This window comes from Eleutherodactylus coqui, chromosome 2 (assembly GCF_035609145.1).
Source record: "Eleutherodactylus coqui strain aEleCoq1 chromosome 2, aEleCoq1.hap1, whole genome shotgun sequence".
NCBI lineage: Eukaryota > Metazoa > Chordata > Amphibia > Anura > Eleutherodactylidae > Eleutherodactylus > Eleutherodactylus coqui.
The window spans coordinates 311,630,937-311,645,818 of record NC_089838.1 but is presented as its reverse complement, the minus strand read 5'-3'; the positions used below and the strand labels follow the sequence as shown (position 1 = coordinate 311,645,818).

General features: G+C 43.3%; 1 protein-coding gene across 2 annotated transcripts in view; it reads right to left on the bottom strand.

Annotated features, from left to right (window-relative positions):
- The window catches only part of COL5A3 (collagen type V alpha 3 chain), a 187,783-nt gene that overhangs the window by 38,330 nt on the left and 134,571 nt on the right, over positions 1-14,882 (bottom strand). For both annotated transcript variants that reach the window (XM_066593557.1, XM_066593558.1), the window contains 9 exons: positions 12,696-12,740; positions 10,008-10,061; positions 9,545-9,652; positions 7,937-7,990; positions 5,092-5,145; positions 4,301-4,345; positions 4,130-4,183; positions 2,376-2,420; positions 562-615 (listed from right to left, as the gene is read on the bottom strand). In XM_066593557.1, the coding sequence (XP_066449654.1) occupies positions 562-615; positions 2,376-2,420; positions 4,130-4,183; positions 4,301-4,345; positions 5,092-5,145; positions 7,937-7,990; positions 9,545-9,652; positions 10,008-10,061; positions 12,696-12,740 (513 nt within the window). The remainder of the gene's footprint in view (positions 1-561; positions 616-2,375; positions 2,421-4,129; positions 4,184-4,300; positions 4,346-5,091; positions 5,146-7,936; positions 7,991-9,544; positions 9,653-10,007; positions 10,062-12,695; positions 12,741-14,882) is intronic.

Here is a 14,882-nt window from a genome sequence, read left to right as displayed (position 1 = left end):
TCTACCTGGAGGAGACTGAGTCGGGTTCCCCTACAGCCTATGCCTGAGCCAAACAAGGTTGCCACCGCCCATCTCCCTGCTTCAAAGACACCCAATGATCAACTGTAATCAGTGAAGAAACCTGAAAGTGAATGTTCAATTCCTCTGCAGCGCCGCAGCAGGGGAAATGATGCATTACATGGTGGCCACCGAGGTTGAGTCCTCCAAAAATAGTGAGATGTTCAATATGCTCATTGTAATTGATCTCTGGTTTAAACAATAGACTCCTCTCTGAATTTCCTATCCCTCAGAATAAGATGTATAAAATTGATTATCCAAGCATGGCGACCCAAATGGTTGATTTTCATATTGGGTACTTAGCTGCTAGGGAAGCCCAACGTCACTGCATGCAAGCACTTGACTCTTAACTAAACGGGCCGGGCTCTATCTGGTCTCTACTGCAGCAGTTTATCACTAGACCCCACCTCCACCATATCTTACCGCAAGCATTATATCTGACATGTACAGTGACTTTCATTGTGAGTCATAATCAAGTACAGGGTCATTGTATTCTCTACTCACGTTGGGTCCCTTTGTTCCTGCAAATCCAGCCGGTCCTTGTGGCCCAATTGGCCCCTACAATTATAGGGCAAAATAAATGATTTTGTACAAATACCTTTGCAAGAACATTGAAATAGTAACTGTCCTAAAAGTAGCCATATATAAGAGAGTGCAAAACATTCTGGGCCTTGTGTTCCAAACTATATGCTGTATACTATTTTATCACTTAGCTTTAACCCCTTAGGCTCCATGTCCACGGGGAAAATCAGGCCCGGGTCCCTCCTGCCCCGCGGACATGAGGGCTGAAAAATCAGAATAAACTTACCCGCAGCGGACCGTGCGTGTCTTCTCTCCATCGCAGCCGGATCTTCTTTCTTTGGCCGGCGGATGTGCTCGGCACGCCGGCTGCGTGCCGCATGCATGTGCCGGGCACATCCGCCAGGCCGAAGAAAGAAGATCCAGCCGTGAAGAAGGGAAGATCTGCACGGTCCGCTGCGGGTAAGTTATTCTGATTTTAGGTCTCCCGCGGATCCGGACGGCTTCCATAGGCTTCAATAGAAGCCTGTGGGAGACCCGCGTGAAAATGGAGCATGTCCATTTTTTTTCATGCTCCAGGATTTTTTAAATTCACTTTTATTGACCATCCGCGGGTATGTATCTACCCGCGGGTGGTCAATGCATCCCTATGGGGTGCGGATCTGCGTGCGGGTGAAGAGTTAGAATCCGCTGCAGATTTTAATTCTTCTTTGCCCCGTGGACATGAGGCCTTAATGTTCCATGCCCATATTGTGGGCGTTGCTTGGTTGCCATGGCAGCTAGGGGCCTTCTGAAAGCCCCCAAGGCTGCCATTGCAAATTGCCTGCCCTACTGCAGGAGCAATTAAACCATCGCAAGTTTATGTCCTCAATGGAGACTCAAAAATTTAAAAAAAATATATAAAAATCAGTTTTAAAAAGTACTATTACTTATTAAAAAAATAAAAGGCAATAAAAATTTCTAAAAAACCATAAAAAAAAAATCGAAATAGAAAAAACTCAAAAACAGATTTGGTATTGCTGTGTCCATAAAAGTTCAATCTATCAAGGTAACGCATTATTTACCTCGCACAGTGAGCGTCGTCAGTAAAAAAGAAAAAAACACAATGTCAGAATTGCGCTTTTTTGGTATCCCCTTCTTCAAGAAAAAATGTAACTAAAAGCAATCAAAAAGTCACAAAAGCAATAGAAACTGCAGGACGTCTTGCAAAAAAACAAGCTCTTGCACAACTTTGTCGACGAAAATTTAAAAAGTTATGGCGGTCAGAAGATGGCGGCAGAAAATAATTTTATTTTTTTCCAAGGATATTTTATTTTTTAAAAGTAGTACAGCAAAAAAAAAATAATATATATATATAAATTTTGTACCGACCCACAGAACGTATAAAAAAATTTTCAGTACATTATATGGTACAATAAATAGTATCATTGAAAAATACACCTCGTCCCGCAAATACAACCCGCAGACAGCGACGTGGAGGGTAAATAAAGGGGTTAAGTAGGGAGGAAAAACTGAAAATGAAAAAAAAAAGTACGGGGCTGTGTCCTTAAGATGTTAATGATACAATAGATTTGGAGCTCTACATGAGATAAATGGACTTCTGAGGTCTATAAGAATATATTAAGAAACTAAGCATTGTATAATGTTGTGCAACGTGTAATGATTGCGCTGCGGATCAGTTCCTAGAAGGCCAGATGTCACGTGCATCGGATGATTCAGAGCTGAAGCTTTTCCAACATTTTGGTTTGTCTAACAGATATGAGACAATTCAACACAAAGGTCAGAAGCCAATAACTTACCCGCTCACCGGGTGGTCCTGGAACACCATCATGGCCGTTGTCACCCTGCAATATAGCGGACAATCTCAATGACATGAGTGGTAATTAGTTGGTCTACTTTAGTCGAGAGCAGTAGATATCACCCCCTGAGGTCTCTAATCCATGAAGGACACTAACTGTTTTGATGACTCTCTAATAAAATAAATCTTTGCAGACAGTAAATTCTGGCATTAATGAGGATGTCCCTCACCACAGCTTTTATCTGTAACACAGTCCATGGCGCGTCTCGAAGTGCTATGCGCACCTCCGCTGCATTCACTTCAATGGGACTGCTGGAAGTAGCTGGACACTTGAATCCGGTTATCTCCAACTGTCATACCGAAGTGAATGGAGCAGAGGTGTGTGTGCGTGTCCTCTGCTGCCCAATGCTTCTTCAGGATAAGCCAGGATTGTGTTACTGATAAAGATTGTGTGAGGCAACCCTTTTAAAGCGTACCTGAGTTTTCAACAAATTTTCTAAAATACACCAAGTTCTCCTCACCCTCCTTTGCTGCTGCTTTGCACCGTTTCGGGTCTGTAAGTTCTGATTTTCAGGTGGTCTTCCCCATTTTTCTATCGTTCTGCTGTTTGCAATCCACTATCAGGGAGAGGGCATGCAGCAAGCCTAACATTCTGCCAGTAGTTCACTGTCCTGATTTCTCTGCCCTTACTTCCTATGCTGCATTGCACTGTTTCTAGTTCAGTGAGCAGGACGGCAGTATCTGAATGTCCACCTCTCTGTATTCCCAGATCGATCAGGCATCTATAGACATTCTGGCCAAATGATAAGTAAACCCACTTTAAAATGTGTGTAATGTGTGCAAATAGACATGCACCCACACACAGTAAAGGCCCATTTAGACACAACGACTATCGCTCAAAACTCACTCAAAAGCAATCTTTTGAGCGATAAGCATTGTGTAAATGTGCGGCCATTGTGCACTTTTGGTACACTATTCTTTCATCATTGACTTTTAGCAAACTAAAAGTCAGCGATGGTTCTTATCAGCGACGCACGCTGAGTTCTCAGCGGGATACTGCTGATACTATTCCTTAAGCTGCTATCCCGCTCAGAGGTCTCAGCGATAGCTACAAGAACAAAGCAGCTGTCAGCGCTCCTGCTGTTCTCGGAGCTATCAACTCAGCGGTATACCAGCTGAAAGCTGCGAGAACAAAGCAACTGTATGCAGATGACAGCACTCCCACTGTCTTCTGCATACAGTGGCCACCTGCATTTACACGCTAATAAACTCGTAAGTAGCTAATTGGCTACTTAAGAGCTTATGCTGAGTGATCGCTCAAAACTGTCACTCAAACTGCCATTTGAGTGATTTTTGAGCAATCATCTTTCCGTGTAAATGGGCTCTTACAGCAACAGAAACAGAGATTGTGGAGATCGTTATCACAGTGCCTACAGATCTGTCAGCCTGCAGTCTGTGAGTTCACAGGAGCTGTCTGTGAAGATAGCCTCTCTCTCTGTTGCTATGGAAATGTCATTGTCTTTGTTAATATAGAAGTTCTGAACCTCATATCGGACAGTAGATTTCAAAGAAGTTGGAAGGGAGACCCCTAGTGGCAGACACTTCAAATGTGATTTACAGCAGTAAAGCAACAACATTTTTAACACAAGTATACTACAGAAATGATGAGACTAACACACGCTAGTAGATGAACATAAGTTGTCTGAAAAGTTAGTGCCCCTTTAAGTCTGAATTGCAAACTGAAGGAACACTGACCTTTGGACCTGGTTTTCCGGTTGGCCCTCGTTGACCTCTTTCACCTCTTGTACCCTAAAAAGGCATAAAAATAGACATATTTCAAGATTTACAGCTTCCTGACTTCTCCTTTCCATGTCTCATTTTTGAGAGAGCAAAAAGGAATATAAAGCAGTCAAAAATCAATATTACCGAGGGTCCACGTTGTCCCGCCAGTCCGGCCTGTCCAGCTCTTCCCTAAATGGAAGGAAAACAGCAATCATTATGACGATAATAATAATAATATAAACTCAATAGAGCCGTTATCTATTTTTGACTATACAACACGACACTTGCAGGTATATACAAGTATAACAGCACCCTCGGGATGGTGCCGCCTTAGGCTGGTGATTTAAAGAGGACCAGTGATGGGGACTGACTTTCCCTCAATTTAATGTCTTACATATATTTCATTTTGAAGCAGTCCTCTTTAATCAAGTCACTAAAATTGTACCCAATAAATGGCCCCTTGAAGTGCCGATCAGGGAGGCAGAAATATAAGCCCTACCTCCTTGACTCCTTAGACTTAGGACTCTTTTCTAGGAGTCCAGGAACCAATATAAGCCTTACAACCACTTAAGTGCATTAAATTACAGCTGGGATGTATTTCGATTTCCAGGGGGCAATTATTGATATAGAAGACGTCCTGAATAAGAAGTAGCTTATTGTGCCAAGATATAAAGCTGTACTAGGCATTTTCTGGCATTCCTATTGAAATTACCAGAGTGGCGCACATGCATGACCTTCGCACCATGCATGCAGGGACCTTTAGGACCCCTTGTTCTCGGTATAAGTGGGGGTCTCAGTTGTCAGACCCACATCATCATAACATTATTTCCTATCCGTGGTACAACCTCTTTAAGGCTTATTGTTATCTCACCCTTTGGTCAGTACTAGAATCCTTAAGTCAGATACTTCCTATTAATAGATATATTAATACGTACCCGCTTGCCTTTCTCTCCAGCCATACCCACTGGTCCAGCAAATCCTGTGCCCCCCTGTAAAAACAAGTTAGTAAATCAGTACCATCCTCTAGTTATGTACATAAAGCAACACCTACTGAAAACAAAATATTATTTACTGGATATTGAAAGAAAATAAAAATATATGTAATATATTGTTGTGTAGCATCACTCCCCTCCGCTTTAGCTAATAGAGTTAATCGATGACATCCATCAGGAAATAACTTCCCAATCTCAGACTAGCCCTGACCCTAGTCTCATCAGTACTCCCTCCAGCTCCTGCTCATTTTCTGTACTCAGACTAACGACAGACAATGAAGTCTCTAAATTACTCTCCTCCGCTCGCCCCACCATCTACGCTAGCGACCCTCTCCCCTCACACCTCCTCTGATCCCTCTCACTGGTGGTTATCTCCCACCTCACTACTATATTCAATCTATCGCTGACCTCGACTGATGTTGCTAACTACTGACCCATCTCAAACCTCCCCTTCATCTCCAAACTATTAGAACGCCTGGTTTACTCCTGCCTTATAAGCTATCTATCAGAAAACTCTCTTCTCAAACCCCTACAGTCTGGTTTCCGCCCCCTATACTCGACAGAAACTGCCCTTACAGGGGGGCCAAGTGACCTCCTGACAGCCGAATCAAGGGGCGATTTACTCTCTACTGATCCTCTTCGACCTTTTCGCCGCATTTGACACTGGTGACCACAAACTCCTCCTGAGTATGCTTCGCTCCATCGACCTAAAGGACACTGCCCTCTCCTGGGTCTCCTCCTACTTGACCGCTCCTTCAGCGTCTCCTTTATGGTGCTACATCCCCTCCTCTTCCCCTTGCTGTTGGGGTCCCCCAAGGCTTGGTCCTCGGCCCCCTTCTCTTCTCCATCTACACAGCCCCCATTGGACAGACCATCAGGAGATTTGACTTTCAGTACCATCTCTATGCTGACGAGACCCAGCTATACACCTCTGCTCGTGACATCTCTGCACCTTTCCTCCAAAAAAATCACAAACTGTCTGTTCGCTATCTCTAATACTTTGTCCTCTCTTTACCTAAAACTAAACCTCTCAAAAACTGACCTCCTGGTATTTCCACCCTCCACTAACCAACCTCATCCTGACATCTCCATCTCAGTGTGTGGCACCACCATAACTCCCAGGCAAGCACGCCCGCTGCCTTGGGGTCATATTTGACTCCAATCTGTCCTTTACCCCCTATATCAAATCTCCTGCCTGAACATGTCAGCTGCACCTCAAGAACATCGCAAGAATCCACCCCTTTCTCACCGTGGACATTCTAAAAACGCTCACTGTTGCCCTTATCCACTCTTGGTTCGATTATTGCATCTCGCTGCTGATTGGCCTCCCCTTCACTAGACTCTACCCCCTCCAATCCATCCTGAATGCGGCAGCCAGGCTCATCTTCCTATCCAGCCGCTACTCGGATGCCTCTGCCCTGTGCCAGTCACTGCACTGGCTGCCCGTTAAATACAGAATTCAATTTCAACTCACTACCTTCATCCACAAAGCCCTCCACAGTGCAGCGCCCCCCTATATCGCCTCCCTCATCGCAATCCACCACCCTGCTGCACCCTCCACTCCGCTAATGAAATCAGACTGAGCGCCCCCTTTAATTCAAACCACTCATTCCCGCCTCAAAGACTTCTCCAGAGCAGCACTTGTCCTCTGGAACACGCTACCAAAAAATATCTGGGCAATCACTGACACACAAAACTTCAGGCGTGCTCTAAAAATGCATCTCTTCAGGGGGGCATACCATATCCCCTAAACCAAACCCCTCTGTTCTCCGCCTGATAACATGCTCTCTGCCCTAGTGACTGCAATCCCTGCCAGCCAGTTATAAACTGCTCCTGCAGTCATACCGATTCTGCCATCATATGACCAAATGTCTGATCATTGTTTATGTGTATAGCATCCCTCACTCTCCACCTCACCATACCGTGCACATCTCCAGCCCCTTTACCTTCTGTATCCCCCACTATTTGTAGTATGTAAGCTTGTTGGAGCAGGACCTTCACCCCTACTGTTTCCATCAACTGATTACTACATGTAACTGTGGTTTTTTGTATTTTTGTACTTTTGTCTTTCTGTATCTCCCTGTCTTTGTAAGCGCTGCGGAATATGTTGGCACTATATAAATAAAGATCATTATTATTTCCAAGCCGAGTATCCACCCTCTAGGACCTTCATATACAGGACAGGAGTTTCACTATTGGGACAACCTCTTTATTGCCACATCTAATAAAAAGTTGTATTAACAGGGGTCCACATAAACAACATGGTGCCCTTGTGCAATAAAATTGGGCCCCTTGTTATGTAACATACATTCCTTTAATAATTAGTTTTAACTGATTCGGTAATTTGCCAAAATCCCTAAAACTGGTATAAAACACTGTCAAAGAGCAGTAAAAGCCCTATATAGAACTCCAAGAGTGTTATACGGGGCTTTTATGGCTTTTAGGCAGTGTTATACAGCATTGTTAAGACTACTGTTGAGCAAATTAAACCATTAGAACTATTTCGGGCAGTACTTTGCTAAAAGCTCAGTTTGGGTTCATGGGGAACTGAACTTTTACCAACGTTCAACCTGAAACAGGGTTCTACTGGTTCAGTTTGTTCAACACTAGTCACTGGTCATCGTTGCTAGAACTTCGACAGACAATTAAGATCCTAGCTGTGACTTTAACCTCTGAACCTCCTGTAGACACAGTACTCTTTAAGGATGGTCAATGTGGTTTGGGACCATTCTTAGAACCATCTCTGTATTACTTTCAGTGAGAAAATATGAAATCTAAACTCCCTTACCTTTGTTCCTTGGCGGCCGGGATATCCTGGAAGACCGGGAACTCCAAGTTTTCCCTGGAGATACAAAAAGCAGAAGGTACTGATCATAACATCAAGATACTAGAATATGAGTGTTCACTGTGTATTGTGTGGGGTATCAAGGTACGTAATTGTGGGATGCACCAAATAAAATGGGTCAAAGATATTTATTGAATTAGAAGTGCAAGACCAATTTATGTGTCCATCAATATCTTAAAGTAGTGGTCTCCAACTTGTGGCGTTCCAGCCTGCAGGCTGTTAGGACATAGTTTCACAACAATTACAAGTCAGAAATCTATGCCTTACAATATGAATTATTATGTGTAAGAAGTTATGAACCTCAATGAGTATGGAAAGAACATTAAATTATTTTCTTAGCATGACAGTTCTATAATATGACTAGTACAAATAAACTACACTGATATAAAAAAAGTGAATGCTTAAATCACATATTGGACATCAATGATCTCCATCATCCCTAGACTCTTTCATGTCTGTCACATGTGCTCCGTGGGAACTTGTTTTCATATGTGAAGAGAACGAGCACCAATGGATCTGCCAATCCTGGTGTTCTCTGGTGAATGCCAGTCAAGCTGCATAGTACTAGAAGCTGGTTTACTTGTCAATATGTATCTCTCTACATGACGTTGGGTCTTCATGGAATCTGATTCTGAGAGTTTGGTCAGGAACATGCAAACCCCTAGCCTAAGGGGGTCATTTTGTAGAGCTCTGGCAGTGCTCCTCCTTGCACAAAAGAGCATATACCGGTTCTGATGCTGAGTTGATGCCCTTCTATAGCCCTGTCTAATGCTCCTTGTGTCCTGGTTCTTGCTCCATGCTCTTGTAAGGGGGTAGCACTGCTACTTTCCCCACTTACGATATTATACAGAGACCCAGCAGCCGCCAGGACTTCACCCAACTTCCTCTCCTCGGTCGGAGAAACGGACGGTGCTTTGACTATAGGAATTTGTGTCCAGCTGAAACCTAAGACTGAGTTTGTTTGCTGGAACTAGCTGCAAACACAGAATGTTTCGGCGAGGAACCTTTATCATAAATTTGTTCGGAATCCACCCGTTGCGGTGCTGGTTTACTTGATCTACATACTGTGCGGCAAGCCGCAATTACCAGTTGACAGTTGCTATTGTAGTATTTCTTGTTATCACTTAGGCGTGCAGTTTATTAGTTATATTAGAAATTTGTATTTTTGTCACTCTAGTGTCCACTTCATATCCTGGTCTCTGTGTCGCTTGCCATCTACCATGACACCTTTGTGCTGGGAGACAGCAAACCTTGCAATGGCACATATGGATCTGCCATCCTGGAGGAGCAGGACTACCTGTCCAATATGATCAGGCCGCAGATTGTGCCTCATGCTACCAGTAGTAAAACACAAAACTAAAGAAGAATCAATTGAGAAGGAGAGAGGAATTGTCTCCATTCCCTTTTTCAGGGTTGCCTCTCTGGTGCTCCTGTTACTTTCACTTGCCCTAAAGTCCAATAAGAATCTTCCAAACTGGACAGATTCTTAAAGTGTTCCCTTCATTTTTTGAGTATTGTATATCACAGTATGGATTTGGGAAATAAACCAACCTTCTCCCCAGGAATTCCAGAAGCCCCAATCTCTCCTAATGGTCCACCTTGTCCCTTTGGTCCTTCAGGACCATCTTCTCCGCGTACTCCTGTAGGTCCAGGGTCGCCCTAGAATAACAGAAATTAGAAAACAAAAATAATGAATATAACTGACATTTGTGGGACTCAACAATGTTCCTTGATGATTTGTCACCTAATATAATTTATTTCTCTATCGAAGAAGTCAAGACGCCATGTCAAACTCAGTAGAGGTTTTTATATTATATTAAATCCAAGAGAGCATCTTTATTTCAACTTGAAGAAGGCCCACTATGGCAGAAGATGATTGTACTGGTTGTCTGTAATGATGTATTGGCTTCTTCAGTTACAGTATATAAGACGCATTCTTAGTTGGTTGGTTGGACCGGTGTTGGAATGATGTTCCTTGAGATGCCAATCATTGACCACTCTCAATTGGTCTTACCCTGTCTCCTTTGATTCCAATATCTCCTTTGGATCCTGGAAATCCATCTTCTCCCTATAAAAAAGTAGAGTATATATGCATGAAGATTTAGAGAATTTAATTTCCAATACTAAAACTATTCAAAAAAATTGATGATATCTGGTACTTTTTTGGATTGGGCAAGGCCAAATATACAGGATGTTCCAAAAAAAAAATGTATACACACTTTAACAGCTTATAACTCACTGGGGGAGATATATCAATACTGGTGCAAAGGAAAACTGGCTTGGTTGACTTTAACAACCAATCGGATTCTACCTCTGGAAAATGAAAACAGAGACCTGATTGGCTGCTATGGGCAAGTAAGGCAGTTTTCTATTGCACTAGTTTTGATTTTTCTTCCCCACTTAATATTCACTCCTTTTCAAGCAGAGCCGATTAGAAATAATGTTTGAAGACAGCCTTAGCTTTGAACAAAGGAAACTTATCCTAAAGTGCAAAGACAGTTTCAGACAGAGTTTCAAAGAAATCCACCTACATAACTTATTATCACTGGAATGAGAGATAAGTTTAAAGCAGATGGGACTGTTCAGAATGTCTACTAGAAACGTTCTGGAAGACCACGGACATCAAGGAGCCCCACAAAGAAGAAAGGTTGATGGAAAAGTATCTCTATAGTCCAAGAAATTCTATCCAGCAAGCGGGTCATGAGACGGGAATTTCAGAATCAAGTGTCCATCGTGTTCTGAAGAGCTGTCATTAGAAAAGTTGCATTCCCTGAATAGTCCAAGCTTCGCCCAATGAAGATGATCCAGACCAGAGACTGCAGATTGCTAGTGGTTTCTTGGCAAGATGTACAGAGGATGCAAGGTTTCCAAGAAAGATTGTTTGGAGCGATGAGGCTACATTTAAATTAAATGGCTCATTTAACGGCCACAATTGCACCTAATGGGGATTTGAGAATCTGCATATTATGGAGCATCATCATGTTAATTTCCCAGGAGTGATAGTGTGAACCGGCTCATCAACGAAGGAATTAATTGGGCCATTATTTTTGACACAACTGTCACTGGCACTATTTACTTGAACTTTCTGCAGTGATCTTTCATGCCAACACAATCAAGAAGAGTTATATTTCCAACAAAATGGAGCCCAATCCCCCCCCCCCAAACTACCATCATGATGTGAGGACTTACCACAATCCGCCAAACAGATGGATTGGATGAAGAGGTTCAGTACAATACCCTCCGATTTAACACAGCTGAACTTTTTATGGGGTACATAAAGAGTAACTAAACTTTTAGCTAACTTTTCAAGTGTCCTAAAGACATGTCAAAAGTATTGAACAGTGGGGTCCCGCTGCTGAGACCTCCACTGAAAGCTAGAATGACTGGGCTGCAGCACTCACTCGAGTGCTGTGCCCTCTCTGTTATCTTCATTGGTTTTCATCTGCTTCCAGCATAGAAGTGTATAAGAAGCACTACGGATCTCTAAGAGGTCGTCTTCAGCTGCGGAAGGAGTCTAAAACCAATGAAGACAGCTGAGTGGGCACAGTGCTTGGGTGAGTGCTTCAGCCCCTCATTCTAGTAATCAGCAGAGATCTCAGCAGTGGGACCACCACTGATCACTACTTGTTTCTATGACAAAAGTTGGTTGAAAGTTCAACTACTCTTCAAAAGATAAAGTTTACGCCAAAAATCAGCAGCAGTCAAGAAATTGAGGGCAGCCACTGAATAAGAATGCACACAAATACCAAATGAAATGATTCTTAATGCTTGCAAGTCCATCGCTTTCCATTATCTGCAGTGCCTGAACAGGGACGGTCATCGGGGGTAACAGAAAACAAAACAATTAGACAAATTTTAAATTTATTTTTGTATGAATGAATGAATGAACTGTTTGTTAATAAACATTGACGTTATAACCATTCACATTGTATATACATTTTTTAGGACACCCTATATACTATTTTTTTCTTATATTTCTTGTATGATCATTAATAGCCTTTTATATATGCGCCGATGATCGGACAAGAACGTTCATCTGAGCGTTTATTTACCCAATCATCATTTATTTATAATTTATTTACCCAATTATTATGGTCAGAAAATGACTGGTCATCATTGATTGTGTCTTTTATGCCGGCACAAAAATACTTACTCATTGACTGCACATCTCCCCATGTAAACAGGAAGTTTTGCAGCTGACCAATGATAGGTGTTTGGCGAATGATTGTATTAACGATATTTATCCCTGTATCAGAAATCATTTTCCAATGTGTGAACGGCAGTGGACAAGCCCCAATCAATATATTTTGTTGATGGGTACTTGTTACAACATGCCAATTCTCAATCCATGTAAAAGGACCTACTCTTATGCCCTATGTACACAGGGCAGCAATAGGCAGATGAAAGATCAAATATTTGTCATTCGACCACATCTTTTGTGCAGCCGTTAAAAACATAGCTCTCAGCGCGTATCTTCCCGTGTGCACGGAGGATGGGCAGTCAACAGCGATGGAAGTGCATCGAAGGCGAACAATCATTCACCCTCCATACTGCTGGCATCAGCCTGTATAAAGGCCAAATAAACGAATGCTGACCTTGATGATCGGCGCTCCTCAAATGCCTAATATTGGCCCGTCGAAAAGAGACCTTATTAATCAGTCTTTCTACTTCCAATACAACAAATCCTACTTTACCCACTTACCCTGTCACCTTTGATTCCTTTTATTCCTCTTACACCAAAGGCTCCCTGAAAAGTAAGTCAAAAAGAGCAATTTAGTGATCTTTACCCCAAAATACATATTGAAAATACGGTTTAATGAGCACTTAGAAGACTAGTTAGCCCCTTACTGCAACTGATGTAAAAAAGCTTATGCAACAACATGTCCCCACCGCCAAAGACATATCATAGTTGAGGAAACATCACTAGGTGCCTACTACTAGTAACCATACATAATCGAGCATTGTCTTGTCAAGCTACAAATCCAGCACTACTGAATAACACACATGATGCCGAGTGATCCAGCACATCATGTATTGGCGTACTGGAATTCAACATATAGGTGCCCTCAAGTAGTTGAAACAGTGGGACCTAATTGCTCCTATAAAACTGACTTCATAGTACAAGCTGCATTTCGGCAAGTCTAAGGCCAGGCTTACATGAACGGGTTGGATTCCACTGGCAGATATCCGCAGTTGAAGGCCTGCTAATGATTGCGGAAATGAATTGCAAATGGTCACGTATGCGTGCTTTTTTCTTTCTCTCTCTCTTTCTCTCCAAAATTTCTGTGTATCTCCATATTGACATATTTTTCATTTGGAGGAAGCAGGAGGAGGAAACTGGTTGTGATGCTGCTCCAGTGGCTTTCTGCTCATCCGCCAGGAGCCACAGAGCTGCATTCCATGAAGGATGCATCCCCATGGGTCATAGGGAAAGGCTTTGCTCAGGCTGCTTAACAGACTGTCCTGATAGTTACGCATTTTGAGGTTTCTCTCCACTGCCGGAATGAGACTTGCCATTTGGTCTTATAGTGGGGATCAAGAAAGGTGACCACCCATTATGGTCTGATGTTTTATGGTCCTTCTGCAAACACTGCTGCATAAAATGACTAAGGGTGATGTCCCACATTCCTTGGGGTCAGGCCTAAGAGTGCCATCCGGCTGGTCCTACCAGCCATGTAAAATAGCTGGGGTTAGTGATGGATTGAAGGAACATTGCATAGCTCCCTCCCCTGCTTCTGGACCTATGTTATCTACCTCCTCTTCTTCCTCCTCTATACTTCTCCCATAGGTGGAAAAACGTGGAGAAGACACCCCCCTTTATTGCCCAAAGCCACCCTCCCAGCAGTGTTGAGAAATGGCAGACTGGCCAGACAGTTAGGACATTGGTATCCCTTCCTCCTCCTGTCACAACAACACATCATTGTCCCTCAGGCCCTGCAGAAAGCCAGACAGCAGGATTGGTCATACTGATCAGTGCGTCATCACGACTGACCATTTTGGTTGATTTCTCATAGCAAGGTAAATGTCTTTGATCTGCAGCCACTCCATGGCATCAAGTGACCAACCTCCATACAACATTTGCTAATGGCATACATCTCGTACTCTGTAAACACTTTCTGCTGCTGGCTTAGCTTCTGTAATGTGGAATTCCATCATGTAGGCAAGTCACAGATGAGAAGTGGCTTGGTGTAACCGCTGAAAGTGTGGCCGTTTCCTGTCCTTTTCCAGTATTGGATGTAAACCTGGGTAATTGTTTAGGAAGCGCTGCACTAGCAGATTCATCACATGGGCCAGGAAGGTATGTGTGTGACATTGCCGAGGTGAAGAGTTGCCAGCAGGTTGGTCCCATTGTTACACATGACCTTGACTGGCTTCAGATTTTGCGACATCCCCCACGTGTCAGCCTGGCCCTATAGAAAGGTCAACAGCTCTTCGGCCATGTGGCTGTGCTTCCCTAGACATATGAGTCTTAGGACAGCACTTTGGCATTTACCATGTGCAGCACTGTACAGAGGTCGGATTTTGTCACGTACAGATATCTGTGCTGATGTGGAAGGTGGTGAGAAGTGGTATGCAGAAGTAGGGGAAGAACAGGAGGAGGGGGAAGAAGGTACAGAAAAGTATGACTGTTACACAACTCTTGGGTGCACCATGAAATGTGGACCACCACTTTTGGCTTCATGCCCCACCTGCAGGACATTGACCCAGTATACTGTTAAGGATATGTAACGCCCCTGGCCATGCTTGCTGGATCACATGTATGTGGTCAGGTACACCCTGCCACGGACAACGTTCTTCAACCCCAGGGACACATTATTACTCACAAGGCGGTGCATGGCAGAGATGGCTTTTTTAGGCGAAGAAATGGCGGTTGAGCATCTGGTACTGT